This window comes from Balaenoptera musculus, chromosome 8 (genome assembly GCF_009873245.2).
Source record: "Balaenoptera musculus isolate JJ_BM4_2016_0621 chromosome 8, mBalMus1.pri.v3, whole genome shotgun sequence".
Classification (NCBI taxonomy): domain Eukaryota; kingdom Metazoa; phylum Chordata; class Mammalia; order Artiodactyla; family Balaenopteridae; genus Balaenoptera; species Balaenoptera musculus.
Genome location: NC_045792.1, coordinates 9,872,498 through 9,890,570, shown reverse-complemented (window position 1 = coordinate 9,890,570; position 18,073 = coordinate 9,872,498). Strand labels below are relative to the sequence as shown.

The 18,073-nt window shown below is 46.0% G+C and overlaps 1 protein-coding gene across 1 annotated transcript; it reads right to left on the bottom strand.

The window, feature by feature from the left end:
* Positions 1-14,183: 14,183 nt before the first annotated feature.
* Positions 14,184-16,238, bottom strand: LOC118899019 (glutamate dehydrogenase 1, mitochondrial-like). Its single transcript, XM_036859914.1, is given in 4 exon segments — positions 14,184-15,124; positions 15,127-15,781; positions 15,783-15,939; positions 16,204-16,238. Coding segments are annotated over 4 exon segments (1,743 nt in total). The 3' UTR covers positions 14,184-14,228.
* Positions 16,239-18,073: the final 1,835 nt, after the last annotated feature.

Here is an 18,073-nt window from a genome sequence, read left to right as displayed (position 1 = left end):
AGTTGCTCCGGGCAACTCCCAGTGGAGGTGGGCCAAGCAGGTAATCTCCGGTGTGATTTGAGAGTATCATATTCTTTCCAGAAGCCTCCTATTAAAATGACTAAATTACCTGGGGGTGGGGGGAGGGAGGAGAATGGTATTAAGGTATTAAGCTGGCAAACAGGCAAGGAATATTCCACCAGGCTAACTAGACCTCCCTGAAGAAGGGAAGCTGAGGGGCCTCAGAGGATGTGATTGAGGGGAGTGTAGTTTAACAGGGGCAAGGGGTGTGAAGCAGACGGGCAGGGGAGGGAGGAGAGGGAAACAGAAAAGAAAGGGTGGAGCTGTCTGAGGGGAGCTCTACAAGGAGGATTCTATTTTGCCTGGGAAAGGAAGGAGAATGAATCCTGGGTTTTCTGAATCAGATCAACCTGGATTCACAGCCATTCACAGTCTGGGTGAGCCCCTTGGGAGCTCCTCGGAGGAGATTTCTTTTCCTCACGGGTACGGGTGATGTGTGTAAAGCCCAAACCTTAGAAAGCACAATCATACATCATTTTTGCCTAAGCTTGACCACTCTTCCTGCTTAGAAAACAACGTCACGGCCGAGGCCAGGAGTAATTGTCACGTGCGTCTGTGTGGGTCCCTACACCTGTCAGAGCACTTTCCCAGAGATGGTCATGACTGCCCCCGTTGTAATAACATTAAGAGGAAGAAGGTCTCTGTGGCCCTGCTCACAGAGGGGCTCAGAGCGGGAGAGCAACTGTGTTAGGACTCCCTCAGCTCACGGGTAACCTGGATCAGAACTTCTGCATCTTCTGAGCTCTGAACCTGGGCTGGTTCTAACAGGTTTTTCTGATAAGCCATGCTCCATCTCCAGCCATGGAAGGTTTAGTGCAGTTAATGAGCCGGGCAGAGAATAGCATATGCACATCTGAAAGACACTGATTATGCATCGTTAATTAGGAACTTGTCTGGGTGTGTGGTATCTGCTCTGCATCCTGAAAGGCAGCGTCTGCAGCCTTTGCGGGAAAGAAGCGCTTGGCACTGTTGTTCTCCTGTGGTGCCAAGTCAGCCAGATGGAGCTTTGCCAGCTTCTTGAGCACTTCTGAGCCCAGCTTTGCTGATGAAGACTCAGGAAGCTGAAGTGCTCCGATGAGGTTGTTTGCAGACTCATTTGGGTTCAAGTCTAGGTTGGCATGAACTGAGATTCAAGTGCTGCGTGTGCAAAAGAGCACCAGACACCTGCAAGGAAGGGGCAAAAAGCAACAGGTGTCCTGGTGAGGGAGCCACATCACCAATTACCTCCACCCTTTACCTATGACAGACACCGCCATCTACTGAACCATTACTATGTGCCAGGAACTGTGTTGAGTGTTTTTCATGCCTGGTCTCTTTTTTTTTTTTTTTTTTAATTTATTTATTTATCCTTGGCTGTGTTGGGTCTTCATTGCTGCGCGCGGGCTCACTCTAGTGGCGGCGAGCAGGGGCCACTCCTCGCTGCAGTGCGCGGGCCTCTCACCGCGGTGTCATGCCTGGTCTCTTAATCACGTATTTTTATTACCCCATTTGCAGATGAGGAAACCAAAGCTCTCTTAGCAATGTTGAATAACTAGCCTAAGGCCATATAATGGTAAATATGGAGACATCATTTGAATGCAGGGATTTCCATCTTCAGATCATTTGCTCTTTATATCTGTACTACATTAGCTGTCACCAAACAGATAATACATTTATTTGTTTGTCATCAGACATGCAATAAGTGACCTGGATCACCATACTGATTGGCAAAGAGGGGGAAATATTTTATGGCACGGATGTGTCGTTGGTTAGGGTTGGACTGTATTCACAGAAAAGGCCAGGGGAATTCCCACCACCCAAGGCAGCACTGCAAAGGGAGATAATAAAACTGAAAACATAGAAATTCAATCAAAGTGAAGGCTTCATTCATCCGAACAGATTCCAGAAGTATTTAATAAGTTACATGGAGAGATAAAAATAGATCATGAGGCAGCCGATAAGAATAACATTTCTTGCTAAGACAGCCCTTATGCAGAAGGAGGAGTAGCAAAAAGAAAGAGCCTCAGTAGCTTCGATGGTCAGTTAAATAAGGTTTGCTCTCTTGGAGAGAAGAGCAAAAAGTTGGTAACACCAATAGAAGACACAGTTAGTGGGAGGTGTTGGAAGTGGGGAGGGGGATTGCCAGGGGTAGAAGTAGCAACAGAGTTTCAGGACAGCTCCATATTACAGCTCACCAAAAAAATCAATCAGCAAGCTTTTACTGAGGGCTGGGGGCACAGTGGCAATGTGAAACTAAAAGACCAGGCTCATTTGCAAGGAGAGTGCGGGGGGGGGGGGGGGGGGGGGGGACTGGGTAGATAAAAATAGCACACTTGAAACAATTAGAGTGCAATTAACGCCAAACTGTCCGGTTCCAGCTGGAGTACAACAGGACTCCAGAATGTGGAGAAAGCCTGGTGAGCTGGAGTAGTCAGCCAGGCAGGGGCAGGAAAAACTCTCCGGGGCCCCAAGGTACTGGGCATGGAATGCTTTGAGGGAGAAGGTCTGTTTCTGTGGGGTGCTCAGCCTAGGCAATACAGCACCAAACATCCGACCACAACCTTGCCATTCCAGAGGTTTCCAGTTAAAAAGCACAACACAGGGCTTCCCTGGTGGCGCAGTGGTTGAGAATCTGCCTGCCAATGCGGAGAATACGGGTTCGAGCCCTGGTCTGGGAAGATCCCACATGCCGCGGAGCAACTGGGCCCGTGAGCCACAATTACTGAGCCTGCGCGTCTGGAGCCTGTGCTCCGCAACAAGAGAGGCCGCGATAGTGAGAGGCCCGCGCACCGCGATGAAGAATGGCGCCCACTTGCCACAACTAGAGAAAGCCCTCGCACAGAAACGAAGACCCAACACAGCCATAAAAATAAATAAATAAATAAACCCAAAGTTAAAAAAAATTTAAAAAAAAAAAAAAAAAAAAAGCACAACACAGAGCTTGACCTAGGATAGCTTTGTTGAATAAATCAATGAAAGAACAAGTGATTGTAGTCCTAGGGCCTCCTGGGAACAATTGAAGAAGCAGGACAGGAATAGCGTGGTTGCAGAAACACTCCTTGGTCCACTGTATACTTTCTGAGGGCAGAGACTATGTCCTTACTCTGTATTTACTGAGCCTCTGTCATACAAAAAATACCGTGCTAGCCCTGGGGACGGGGTCTGCAGATGGAATGAATCATTCTTAGTCTGCTAGCTTCAAAACAGCTCAGAGCAGAGCTTCTTTTGGAGCTTAGAGCCTAATTATTTACACCGTGCCTCTGATCACTGGATATCCTTTCCCTAAACACATCGACTAAATCAATCATTAATTCTGTAAATAGTTTGCACCTACTATGCACTAGGTAATGTGATAGGCACTGGATATAATCATCAAACAACCATGTTTCTGAAAAGACTGTATGATTCCAACTGTATAACATTCTGGAAAAGGCAAACCGTGGAGAGAATAAAGAGGATCAGTGTTTGCCAGGGATTAGTGGCAGGGGAGGGATGAATAGGCAGAGCTCAGAGGACTGTTAGGGCAGTGAAAATACTTTGTACGATGCTGTATTGGTAGATCTACGTCATTATGTGTTTGTTCAAACCGTAGGTTGTACAACACCAAGAGTGATCCCTAATGTAAACTAGGGGCTTTGAGTGATAATGATGTGTCAGTGTAGATCCATTGATTGCAACCAATGTCCCGCTCTGCTGGGGGATGTTGACAATGGAGGAGGCTCTGCGTGTGGGGGAGGGGCAGGGAGTAAATGGAAAATCACCGTACCTTCCCCTCAATTTTGCTGTGAACCAACGCTGCTCGAAAAAAATAAAGTCAGAAAATAGACAGTGGTTTCCTTTATAGAGAGCTTATTGTCAAGTGGGGAGATAAATAGTCGCATACATTTAGTTCAGTATAATTGTGTAATTAATTTCATGGTATGTCGTGCGAAGTATAGAAAGAGGTTGAGGAAAGGATCACCCGGGCTGTGCAGAGGCGTGAGGGATGATCTCACGGAGGAAGAAGTGCTTAGTGGCTCTGGAGTGGGCTCCGTTGGGGCAAGGTGTGGCAAGTGGGGGTCATATGTAGGGCCGATGGAATGGAATGTGCAAAATCTGAAAGCACGGGAGAATATAGTAACATGTCCTGAGAGCTATAAATAACTGAGTATTACCAGAGCACACAGTTCTGGAGGGGGAGCCACGGAAGATGATGTGGGACAGCTCAGCAGGAGCCCAATTATGAACAACTCTGGTAGCCAAGCAAGTGGGACAGATTGTGTCTTGTTAGTGATTGAGAGGCTATGGAGGAATGTTGAGTGGCGGGGTGCCGGGATCAGATTTATGGATAAAAAGGAACATTTTGTCAGCTTCATGGAGGATGCGTGGGGTGGGGTTGGGAGGCGGTGGGGAAGGATAACTAAGCAGGAGGCAGAGAGGACAAAAGGGAAGCCATGGCAAAATTAAATAACCTACATAGAGCACTTAGCACAATTCCAGGCACAGAGGAATGGTGTTTTATCCTATCCTCTGCCAACTTCAAGATTTCTCACAAGCCATGCCCCATACCTAGAACATTCTTTTTTTCTACTCTGTTTAGCAACCACTCCTTAACTCAAAAGGATCTTCCAGAAAGATTAAATTAACCTATTAGAAATAAAGTGATTCCTCTAGTTTAAAAAATAAATAAATAAATGGAAGCCATGGCAATGGTCCATGTAGGGAACCGTGAGAGCCTTGCTTAGGGCACGGGCAGCAGGGAGAGATCCATGAGCTACTTACAAACTGAAATCAACAGGCCTTCCTTGGGTACCAGTTGGATGTAGGGGTGAGGGAGGAGGAGACCAGGATGACTGTGAAAGTGGCAGTGCTGGTCACAAGCCTATAGGACCGAGTCTAAAATCTGCAGCTTGTCATGCAAGGCATCTTGCCATCAGGTGACACCCTACTTTTCCAGCCCCTCTGCCCCTGGGAACCCTGTTCCATGCTCCTGTCCAGGTGGTCTGAGTCTTTTCCTGAACAAGCCACGTGCCTTCCCACCTCCATACCAGAGCTTCATTTGCCCCAGCCGCAAAGAATGCCCTCCCCATGCCTTTCTACCTGACAACCCAGAGAGCCTCATCTGAAACTCTTGCTTCTGTAAAAGGCCTCAGACTTTTTTTTCCTGTTCCCTAATGACTCTTTCTCAGCCCTTGCAGAAAGAATCCTTCCTCCTCTGTGCTCTGCTGGAAGTTTGTTTTTGTTACATAAAGAGACTTTATCATTGCAATATTCTACTTAGATGCTCACGTCTGTCTCCCTGGGCTGGATTAGTTGCTCCGAGCTACAGTTACAGCTCCACTGTGCAGCTGTAACATTTGGGGACGTATACTTGGATCTGTGGAGTTCACAATCTCTGTTATTAATGACATAGGTTTTGCTGGGGCTTTATTGGTTTAGGTTATAGAGAAAAGACCATGAGTATTGGAGTCAGGCAGACAGCAGCATATCACTTAGTATTTGACTTTGGTCTCTTGGCCTCAGTTTCGTTATCTGTAAAATGGGAATCACCATCATCATCACCATCATCATCATTGTCTCAGAGGATTGTAATGGGGTTAAATACATGTAATAAATATAAAGACCTGAGTCCGACATTTGGCATATGGTAGGTTATGCCAAGAAAATACGAGTTTTTCCCCCTTTCCATCTTATCGCTCTTTGATTTTCATATTTGAAAAGCTGGTTAATAACATTCTTTCATGCCGGTTCTACCCTCACCCCTCCTGTGCCAACCTTTTCTTCCAGTCTTCAGATTCTTAGTATTGTTTTGATCACTGCCCTTCTTGGGACACCCTTCAACCTCTGCACTTCCTTTTCTTTTTCTTTTTTTTAAGTTCTAAGTAACTTTTCTTTTTTAAAAAACAAATTTATTTATTTATTTGTTTGTTTGTGTATTTATTTTTGGCCATGCCGTGCAGCATGCAGGATCTTAGTTCCCCAACCAGGGATTGAACCTGTGCCCCCTGCATTGGGAGCTAGGAGTCTTAACTACTGGACCGCCAGGGAAGTCCCTGCACTTCCTTTTCAAAGCATGGTGACCCTTCATAGGTGGAAGCTCTTAAAATAGTAGTAGCGGGAAGAGGAATAAAAATAATAATACATGATGACAAGTGACATTTATTGAGGGCTCACTAAGTGGCAGGCTCCACGCTCAGCTCTTTTTGTGTAGTGTACTTGCTGCCCCTATGATTTAGCTATTATCTCCATTTCACGGATGGGGAAAGGGAAGCGTAAACTGTTGAGGAAACTTGCTAATAGCCAGATCGCTAGAAAGTGGTGGAACCCAGAGCACAGGCAAAACCCACGAGTGCCCAGTCTAAAATCCTCGCCCTTAACCACACACACGTTCTTCAAACACTCCTGGGGCCCTCCACGGCCGTTTGCGTCGTCACAGGGGGTCACCGCAGCACTCAGGCCAGCTCATGGGCTGTGACTGGCCTTCCTGTGATGCCTGCTGGGTGCTTGTGTTTAGACATTGTGGCATCACAGGACGAGTGTTCAACTCCACCAACACCATCCAGGATATCCCCTGAAGGGCAGAGAAGGTCCAGGCTTCCTTCTAGCAACTCTTCAAAGTGCAAGCACTTAGATCAATACACACCGTTCTCCCGGGGCTGTGATCCGTGCTCTGTATCGGACTAAAGCAATCTGAGTGAGGACAGAACTTCCCCCGAGCAAGTGACAGTGGCGTTCAGGCTGAGGCTCTCTGGTGAGCTTCCTTTGATTCCTGCCAATTATAGAGAACATTTAGTACCCAGAACTCCTGCCAAATATCACGCTCGGGGTCTGGCCCAGTTTCACGGATGCCCTTCTGCGGGCCCCACTGTCGGTTCCGTTTCCTTGTTGCTGTCTCACCACAGCGCCTCGGCAGCACTTTGGCTCCTGCTGGCTCTTCTCCATGACCCCAGGCTTGTGGGGAGCTACTGCTTTTCCCTTCTCTCTTCCCCTCACTTCTTCTTCCGGCTCCATGCCCACCCCCTGAGCTCTTCCTGTCGCAGGGACTCTGAGTTTCCTTCTGTGTGAACGCTATTCCCCAGACCTCTAACTGGTTGCCTCCCCATCTCCCGTCTGGTCTTTGCTCCAATGTTCCTCCTCCAAGAGGCTTGTGTCGGCTGGGCCAGCTGAGCAGCCTCACCTTCCTCACTACGCATCACCCTGTTTTATTTTATCAAGGCTCTTCTAGTTCCTAGAATTATCTTCTTTATTTTTAAATGTGCATGTTTATGATGGCTCTTGCCCTCGTAGAATATTAGCTCCCTAACCGTGAGGTCTCTTCTTCTTTGGCACCATAGTCCTAGTTCCTAAGATCGTACCTGGCACACGGTGGGCTCTCTGTGTTTGTTAACTGGCTGCATGACTGATGCAATGACCAACTGATCAGAGGTCTAGGTGTGTAGGCAAAGAAAGATGGTCATAATGAGAGCCATCATTTGTCAAGGTATTGTCTGTACAGGCATCATGCTAAGGATTTGACATGCATTGTCTCATTTAGTTAACCCAACAATCCTATTGTTATTCCCATTTAACAGATGAGAAAACTGATGGTTAGGAAAATTCAAAAAAAAAAAAAACTCACCCAAGAAATGTACCTGCCTTAGGGCCCTGCATGGTAGAGCTGACCCAAAAGTAGGATTCTGTCATCAGAGTCAAACACTTTTGACTATTTTGTTTAAGAATCACCAAGTTCAAGAAACACCCACTGCCAGGGGATCCGAGAAATACCAGGTAGGACATTAACAAGTGTTGACCAGGATATAGAGAAATTGGAAGTCTCATACATTGCTGTTGAGAATATAAAACAGTGCAAACAGTTTGGAAATTCCTCAAAAAGTTAAACATAGAGCTACCCTACGATTCAGCAGTTCTACTCGTTGGTACATACCCAAGATAACTGAAAACATATTCACAGAAAAACTTGTATACATATGTTCATAGGAGTATTATTCATGAGAGCCAAAAAGTAAGAACAGCCCAGATGTTCATCAACTGATGAATGGATAAACAAAACATGGTTTAGCCACACAATGGAATATTATTCAGCCATAAAAAGGAATGATGTACTGATTCATGTTATAACATGAATGAACTTTCAAAACGTTATGCTAAGTGAAAGAAGCCAGACCAAAAAAGGACAAATAGATACGACTGCATTCATATGAAATGTCCGGAATAGGCAAATCCATGGTGACAGAAAGTAGTTTAGTGATTGCCAGGGGTTGGCGGGCGGGGAAATGGAGAATGATTGGTAAAAAGTATGGAGTTTCTTTATGGGGAGATGAAAATATTCTGGAATTAGATAGTGGTGAGGATTGTACAACCAGGTAAGCTTTAAATGATTAAAATGGTGAATTTTATGTTATATAGATTATATCTCAAAAAAAAAAAATTACTTGGCTTATCTGCCTGTGGATAGAGCAGTTTGGGGAGTGCAGATGTGGCGAGTGGTCAGGTAATCAGTCAACTGAGAGGCCAGTCCATCGCTGCAGAGACCCAGCTCTGAGGGTCATCTAAGGAGCAGTGCTCTTCTTGAACTGGGGAGAGGGATTGGCAAGTGCAAGGCCAGGACTGACCCGTACACCAGGACTGGGCGCGAGATAGGTTTCTAGAACTGGGATTTGGATGGAGGTGTCAGAGCAGAGCCCAGCATATAAACCAGAGTGCATGCGGTAATCTGGGTAAAGACGCAAGGCCTGGGGCCCTATTAACGGGACAGAGGAACCACACGAGGGGAAACGTGGGCATAGCCACACCGGAGCTCAGGGGCTCACGTTAGAGCTCTGGGGCCCGGATGAGACCAAGAGGCCAAGCACTCCAAGACTTGGCGTCCGTTTGGCACAGCTCAGCCTGTTTCAGGACATCCTTTTTCAGAACGGGAAGGCTGGGGCTGAGCAGCAGGAGATGAAATCAGAGCCTCAGCTGGGGGTGAGGGCCAGGGACAGGGGGAGGGCAGCCAGCGGGCAGGCTGAGATACCAAATTCCTCCAGCTGAGAGTTGTTCCCCAAGTTTAAGGCTTTGGGGCTTATTACAATGCAAATGGCCCTGAAAAGTTAGATAATGGGGCCAAGATCACACAGCTGGAAAGTGAGGAAGCCCTTATTAAAGCCAGCTTTGCCTGACTCCAGTGTCCTTGCTTTCAGTTCTGAGGATGAGAGGCAGTCTAACAGGGTGGTGAAGGGCATGGGCTGTGAGTTCAAATCCCACTGCTGTGTGACCTTGGACAGGTTACTTAGCCCCTCTGGGCTTCAGCTCTCTCCCCTATTAAAGTGCATGGCAATGACTCTGCCTATCTCAGGTTGCAGTGAGGATTCAATGACTTAACACATACAAAGCATTTTAGAATAATGCCCAGAACCCAGGAAGTACTAACAATTATGAGCAGCGTGCTCTACACCAGCCAGGGAGCCCAGGCGTGCCCATCTAGACGTGGCTGATGTCAGTTTTGTTTAGAACCATCTCTGTTTTCTGTTTCCTCATATCTTGTTCTGGAAAGACATGCCTTGTTTATGTGTTTCTCCAGGGGTCAAACTGAATCGATCAAGTCACAGAGAGTGCCAGGCATTTGGCAGACCAGTAAGAACAGAGATGGGGCAGAAATCACCAGTTAGTTCTAGATATGAGTCAACTCCTCCTCAGCTAATCTCCTGTTGGTGGCTAGAATCATTTCTCCCACACACGGATGATGCTGGTAAATCAAGACCTTCTTCAGCAGTGAAGGAAAAAGCTTAGATACATTCAGTTCACAGAAGTAATATTATTGGTCAGCTGAGCACAATTGCTGTGTAGTGGAATATATTAGAGTTATCTGCTGTCAAGAGGCAGTGCTTGATACTCACAGAGCCTCTGGTGAAGCTCTTTGATAGTTAGCCTTCACCATCTTTCTTGGAGAGAGGTCCAGATGGCTGTCCCTCATGGCTATCCGTGAGGTCCTGCCTACCCTTCCGGGTCCAGCTCCAAAGTTACGAACGAACCCTCTCCTCTCCTCCCCCGGTTGAAACTAGTCACTCCTCCTTTGTGCTCTGTGGGCACATTTCTCTGTATTCTTTTTTTTTTGGCCGTGCCACGTGGCTTGTGGGATCTTAGTTCCCTGACCAGGGTTTGAACCCGGGCCCTCATCAGTGAAAGCGTGGGGTCCTAACCACTGGACTGCCAGGGAATTCCCCCTTTCTCTTTGTTTTAGCGAATTACCTCATAGTATAGTTCTAGCCTCATGTCTTTCCCACATTCAAGAGTAACTTCTTTGATGTCATGGACTGTCTGATTCATCTCTGCATCACTTTCTGCCTGCTAGCTCACTCAAGTACCATCCCATTGGTTGTGGGTTTAGTTGCACTCTGAGTAGGAATCCCCCTTGAAATTCTAATATATCCCTCTCTGGAAGGCTACCTTCTAGTTGAGAAGCATCCTTCCAATAATACATGCCTTCCGCTTAGTAGGAATCTACATCTGTCTGCAGAAATAAATCGAACAAACAAAAAATTAGAGAATTTTGGCCATTTGACCAAGCCTGCAAAACCAAGATGAAACTTGGAAATGTGTCTGCTGAATTTTAGCTATTATGTCAAACAGTACTGGTGCTGTGTGAATATGGTGCTGTATGGATTCCTAACATTCCACAAGGGACCCCTATTGTTTTGTTTCTTTCTCTCCTTCCCTTTTTTCTTCCCACACATGTTTATTGAGCAAATACTATACACCATGCATTGTGTTAGGCAATGGTGATTCAGTGATGGGCCTTTGTCCTTATGGAGCTTAGAGTCTGCTCAGTGCGGGAGATAGTCATTGATCAAATAGTGCTGGGAAGGAATGTGTACTTACTAACTGAGGGTGGTGCCCTGCAGGAAAGGAACACTGATCCATGACAGCTTGTTCCAAAGGAAGCTGACCAAGCCTGAGTGGGATGCGGGAGGAGGCCAGGGAAGAGTTTGCTGAGGAATTGATGCTTATTGTGAGAGCTGAAGGAGAAATAAGTACTGAACAGGCACAGGGAGAGGGAAGGGAGGGAGGAGAGGTAACAGTGCGCACAAAGATTTTGTAGTGGGAAGACTTGTGCATTTTAGGAATGGAAGACCCCGAGACAGGCTGGGACCTGGGACCCTTTGCTGCAGTGCTGCAATGCTTGCACCTGGACACACCTCTCCTCCAGCAACAGAATATTAAAAAAAAACTATATGGGACTAAAAATAACTGTGTGCATGTGCAGTTGGGGCAAAATTATGGACAAAAGATAAAAAGAGACCAAAAAACGCAACTGCCACTTTTGAAGAGCCTGGAGCAAAAGCAGGGTACTGCGCATGCCCCCTTCACTCAATACCACCTAAGGGGTAGGCAGACCACCTAAGCCACCTCTGTGGCCCGACCCCTGGACCCACCCCTACCCTCACCCTATAGAAGGAGCAAGCTCGCCCCCCCCCACCTCAGGGAGAGAGCAAGCAAGGGAACCTGTTGTTTGTTCTCGCCACCCCCTGCTGTAGCAGGGGCCCCAATAAAGCCTTTCCTGAATTTCTTGCCTGGTCTCTAGTCAATTTCTATTGACTGGGGAAGGCCAAGAACCCTGGTCAGTATCAGGCCCAGAGCATCTGGCTGCAGCCCAGAGAAGATATAGGAGGTGGTTCCATATGAGGCTTGACTGTTTGCACGGGATGATAGAACATATGAGGACCAACTAGGCCAAGTTAGGAGATTCTGTCTGTATCCTTCCACAGCGAGAAGTCATTCAAGGTTTTAAGCCAGGGTAGAACATAATCAGATTCATAGCCTTGCTGCTCTGTGGGGAACGGAAGGATGTAGGGGAGGGTGCAAGAGAGAAAGAAGGAGACCCGTTAGGAGGTTCCTGCAAGGGGTCAGGTGACAGATAATGGCCTTAATCAGAGTGGTGGCAATGAGGATGACATCTAAACATCTAGAATGTAAACGTCACCAGGGCTTGGTGAGGGAGTGAATTAAAGCCCAGAGCTTGTCTCAAAGCTACTTTTGCCCAGCTACCATGTTTACCACGGCTCTGGGGTAGCAGCTGAGTATATAAACTCCCTGAACTAGCTATTGTGAATGATACAAAGAAAAGTGTGTCTGCCTTCAAGGTGTTTCTACTCCAAGGTCACACTCGAAATATACATACACAGGCAAACAAACTCTCCTGTGCTAAACGTGGACATGCCAGTGTGAACTTCACGTATGTGGTAGGGACATGCCTCTAGGTTTCCTGAAGTAAGAAACTGGGTTGAACTTTCATGATACTTTCCAGACTGTTAAGGACTACAAATTAAAACGTTTGCTTTTTGCCAGGAGATGAAAAGCCCTCAGGTTAACTAAAAATAAAGATTAATGCATTCATTCGTTTATGTATTAATTCACTTGTTCACCTGATTTTTATTAAGCACAAATATGTGCAGGGCCTTTGAGCTGGAGAGCATAAGTGATGGAAGGAGACACAGGGTTTGGAGTCTAAAGATTTGGGTTTGAGAACTAGTGTACTGGTTAGGTTTCTTTTTGTTATTATGGTAAAATATGCATAACATGAAGTTTACCATTTTCAAATGTGTGCTTGTCAAATTTAAAATAAACTTTCCTGTTAAAAAAAAAAAGTTTACCATTTAACTTTTTCTTAAGTTCAGTGGCATTAAGTACATCCACACTGCTGTATAACCATCTTCAGAACCTTGTCATTTTCCCAAACTGAAACTCTGTACCCATTAAACAATAGCTGTCCATTTCCCCCTTCCCCCCGCCTGGGGCAATCACCATTCTACTTTCTGTCTCTATGAATTTTATTACCCTAGGAACCTCATATAAGGGGAATCATACAATATCTGTCATTTTGCAACTGGCTTATTTCACTAGCATGATGTCCTCGTGGTTCCCCCATGTCATAGCATATGCCAGAATCTCCTTTTTTTGTTTGTTTGTTTTTTGTTTTGGAAAAGGTAGGCTTTTTCATAACTGCTTTTGTCACCAGGTTAAGTCATGCAGTTACAAAGTAGTTAGAAATTTCTGAAAGGATATTATTGTTTAAAAAAGAAGCTCATTCTTACATAAATAATATCTAGTACTTCATTGGGACACTACTGTTCAAAAGGCCCTGGCCAAACAACTCCCAAAGAAAACACAACCCCAGGTTGCTTCCAGCCTACTGGGAATGAAGCCGTGTGCAGAAGATGAGGCCTCTAAATGAGGACACAAAGTCAGGGCGAGTCGAGGCCATTGGCAATGCTCAGAGCCGCCAGCCACACTGCAAAGAGGGAGCCCAAGTGGTTTTTTTCTGGGGCACTCTACTTGAATTATTGTTCAATGAGTCAACACAATAGATCTTCAAAAGAGGACAATTAATTAACATTATAAGGCGGTTACTGCGTTCTTTGGACTATATGTCATAATTGTGGTTAGTAAATTCCGACAGTCTTAACAAAAATAGCCTCCATCATTTGCAGGTATGAAGATAACTTAATTGTCTACCGGGCTTTTTATTTTTGCTGGATGACAATATGCAATTGACAAGTTATAAATGATAGTGTTTTATGTTATAAAAATACTAGCTTTTTTCATTTATTATGTTTACAGACATTCACTGCTTGAGTCAAGTTTAGGCTTGTTAAGTGATTAAAGGCCATTTTATTACAGCAGCATGTACTTATTTTATTCTGAAAGAATAAAATGAATAAAGAGAAAGGTTTTTTTGTTTATAACCTGTAAAATTGAGTTATTTTGCTGATGTAAAATACCAATAACTCACTTGAGGACCATGCTGCCTCCTGAAAATGCCATATACCTGCTTCTTAAATGTGTCCAAGCACCTGATAGATCTGTCCAGAGCTGAAGGGGCAAGCGACTGACTGCTCTTGGACAAAAGGAGCTTTCCCAGGGCTACAGCTGACTGTGCTGGGAAACAGCCATGGAGCAAGGCAGCACAGGCAGAGGGAAAAGACTTTATTTAAAGGTAAAATGCCCAAATGGCTCTCTGACATAACTAATTTCTACTATTACTTATTAGCTTATATATGATCCCCTAACTGTTTTTCTTAAGGGGCTGATTTGGATTGACTTGTTGAGAATGGTGTCCATTATCTATTAAGTCATGAGAGAGAGGTTTCTGTGGTTACACGTAAACTTGTGATAGGTCTGCAGATGAAGAGGTGGAGAGGGTAGTGAAGAAGTCAGCCGCAGTCCGGTCCGGTCTATGTGAAGGTCACACCAGCTTCATTGTACACCTTGAAGACTTTCTCGATGGCGTTGACATAGGCAGCTGTTCTCGGGTCCAATCCTAGGTTATACCTCATGGCTGTGCACATAATTTGCCTGGCAGAGCGCTCCATGGTGTAAGCTAAGCCAGAGTGCACGACGTCTTTCTCAGAGGCACCCGATATCCTGTCTTGGAACTCTGCTGTGGGTACAATGGGAATAGTTCCACCATGCTTTCCAAATTTCCTTTCCAAACTCTCTTGAACAGACATGAGGAAGCGGTAGTTAGAATCCCATTCATATTTGAAGGTCAAACGGCCATAGCTGACATGATTCAGATCCTTCAGCCACTCAAAGTAAGATACTGTCACTCCTCCAGCATTCAAGTAGAGATCTGGAATAACCATGACGTTCCTCTCTAGGAAAATCTTACCAGCTTCTGGAGTTGTCGGTCCGTTGGCACCTTCAGCAATGATCTTGGCTTTGACTCTGGGTGCACTGGACTTGGTCAGCTGCTTCTCGCTGGCAGCAAGGATCAATATGTCACAGTCTGCCTCCAAGATGCTCCCTTCACAGATCTTTGCTTTGGGGAAGCCCAGGATTGTTCCATGTTGCAATTTGAAGTCTTCCAGTTCCTTTGGGTCAATACCATCTGGATTCCATATGCTCCCATCAGATTCACCAACACCAACACATTTAGCACCAAAACGATGTAAATATCTCATAGAGGGCAGGCCCACATTACCAAATCCCTGAACAACAAATGTTTTATCTCCAAATCCTGGTGTCATTCCTAAAATACTCATGTAAGAAGCTTCATTGATGAAGTTTTCAATCCCATGGAAAACTCCCCAACCAGCAGCAGAGATCCGTCCGTGGATTCCACCCTGATGGGCTTACCGGTAACACAGGCATGGGCATTAATATCATAGTGCCCTATGGTGCTAGCATAGGTGTCAGCAATCCAGGACATCTCCCGCTCGCCCGTGCTCATGTCTGGGGCAGGTACATCAATGCCAAGACCAATAAAGCCCTTCTTTGCCAGCTCCATGGTGAACCTCCTTGTGACGTTTTCCAATTCATTATCGGTATAGTTCTTGGGATTGATCTTAACACGAGCTTTGGCACCCCCAAATGGCACATCGACCACTGCACACTTATATGCCATCAGAGAAGCCAGAGCTTTTACTTCATCTACACTCACATCAGTGCTGTAACGGATACCTCCCTTGCAGGGCGTGCGGTGCAGGCTGTGCTGGGCCCGGTAGCCCTCGATGACCTCCCAGGAGCCGCCGTCGCGCCGGATGCGGAAGGACAGGCGCAGCACGTGGTTGCAGGGCTTGATGACCCGCAGGACGCCACGCACCCGGTTCCGCTTCTGCTCCTCGCTCTCCCGGGTCTTGAGGTCGTCCACCAGCTTGTCCTCCACGATGCTGGCGCCGCGGTCGAAGAAGCCGTCCACCGTGTTGAAGAAGTTGGGGTCGTCCTCGCGGTCGGCCGCCGCCTTGCTGTAGTGTCGCCGGCCGGACGGCGCGAGCCCCGGCTGCAGGGGCGGCGGCGGCGGGCTGCCCGTGGGCCCGGCCCAGCAGTGCGGCCGAGTGGGCCGCCGCCGAGCCTAGGGCTGCGGGCCCGACGCGGGACAGCAGCAGCGCTTCGCCCGGGCACCGGTACGTGGCCGCGGGACGAAGGCCGCGGAGGAGATGCGCTCTCCCAGGCCCGGGGACGGACAGACAGAAGGAGCTCCTTCTTTTTTAAGGCTGAAAAATGTTTCATCATATGTATATACATTTTGTTTATTTATTCATTTGTTTGGGGTTATTTTGGCCGAGCCGCGCAGCTTGCAGAATTTTAGTTTCCCAACCAGGGATTGAACCCGGGGCCACCGCAGTGTAAGCGCTGAGTCCTAATCACTGGACCGCCAGGGAAGTCCCTATCCATTCATCTGTTAATGGACACGTGGATTATTTTCACCTTTTGGCTATTGCGAATAATGCTGATATGGACATTGGTGTACAAATATCCATTTGGGGTCCTGCTTTCATTTCTTTTGGCTACACACCTGGAAGTGGAACGGCTGGATTATATGGCAATTCTGTGTTTAATTTTTTGAGGAATTATCATACCGTTTTCACAGCAGCTGCACTATTTTATATTCCCACCAGCAATGCACAAGTGTTCCCATTTCTATACAACCTGGTCAACAATGTTACAATGTTACTACAATAAAAACATTTTTTGGTGTGAATATTAGCCATCCTAATAGAAATGAAGTAGTATCTCATTCTGGTTTTGATTTGCGTTTCTCCATGACGAGTCATGCTGTGTGCTTATTGGCCATTTGTATATCTTCTTTGGAGAACTGTCTCTTCCATCCTTAGCCCATTTTTTAAAAACACTTTTTAAATTATTTATTTATTTATTTATTTTAGGCTGTGCCGGGTCTTAGTTGCAGCATGTGGGATCTTTTAGTTGCGGCAGGCGGACTTCTTAGTTGTGGTATGTGGACTCAGTTGCAGCATGCATGCAGGATCTAGTTCCCTGACCAGGGATCGAACCTGGGCCCCCTGCATTGGGAGTGCAGAGTCTTACCCACTGGACCACCCTTAGCCCATTTTTTAAATTGGGTTGTTTGTTTTTTTTGTTGGGGAGTGGTTAGGCCTCTTTTAAATTTGGTTTTTAAGAAACCAAACTCAATCCGGTTTAAGGCAGAAAAAAGAAGAAATTATTGCTTCACATCACTGAAAAGTTTAAGGCACATCTGGGGTCAGGGCGCTATGGACTGAATTGTGTCCTTCCCAAAATTCATACAGTGAAGCCCTAATACCCAATGTGACTGTATTTGGAAATGGGACTGTTAGGAGGTACTTAGGGTTAAATGAGCTTGTAAATGTGGAGACCTAATCTGATAGGCTTTCTAAGAAGAGGAGGAGAGAGCACTCTACACACACACACACACACACACACACACACACACTTACACATCGAGGAGAGGCCCTGTGAGGACACAGCGAGAAGGAGGCCATCTGCAAGCCAGGAGGAGAACCTTACCAGAGCTCAACCATGCTGGTACTTGATCTTGGACTTTCAGCCTCGAGAACTGTGAGAAAAGAGATTTCTGTGGTTTAAGCCACCCAGTCTATAGTGTTTTGTTATAGCAGCCCAAGCTAAGACAAGGTTTTTAAAATGCAGGAATATTTTTCTTCCCTCCTCATGCATCTGCTTTCTTCTCTATTGCTTTCTTTCTCAAGTGGGCTTATCCCCATCAAAACAGGCTGGGCATATTTATTCATTAATTCAATATTACCGAAACCCCCTTAGCCTACACACTGTTCTAAGTACTGGGAATACATGGCAGTGTATCAAACAGGAACGGTCCCTTTCCTCATAAGGCTTGCATTCTAGTGGGGAGAAACAGACATAAAAGAAACAAGTAACTTCTCTAAGAGTAAATCTTAGTCTCACCACAAAAAAGAAATGGTAATTATGGGATGTGATGCAGGTGTTAGCTAAGCTATGGTGGTAATCATTTTGCAATATGTGTGTATCAAATAAACACTGTGTGCACTTTAAACTTACACATTGTTATGAGTCCATTACATCTTTATAAAGTTGGGGAAGAAAAAAAATAAGTAACTGTGGATGTTCAGAATGCAAATTGTATGGAAACTAAAAACACAGGGAAAGGGACTGCGGGGGGTGGTGGTGGGGGTGTGTGCACCTCATTGCTCATAAAGCAGTATGAAGATTAGCATCCTGGGAATACGGGATGACCTGGGTGTCCTGCACTTTTGGGGAGACTGATATAAGCAGATAATGAGTATGTTGAGATAAGTGTTGGTGG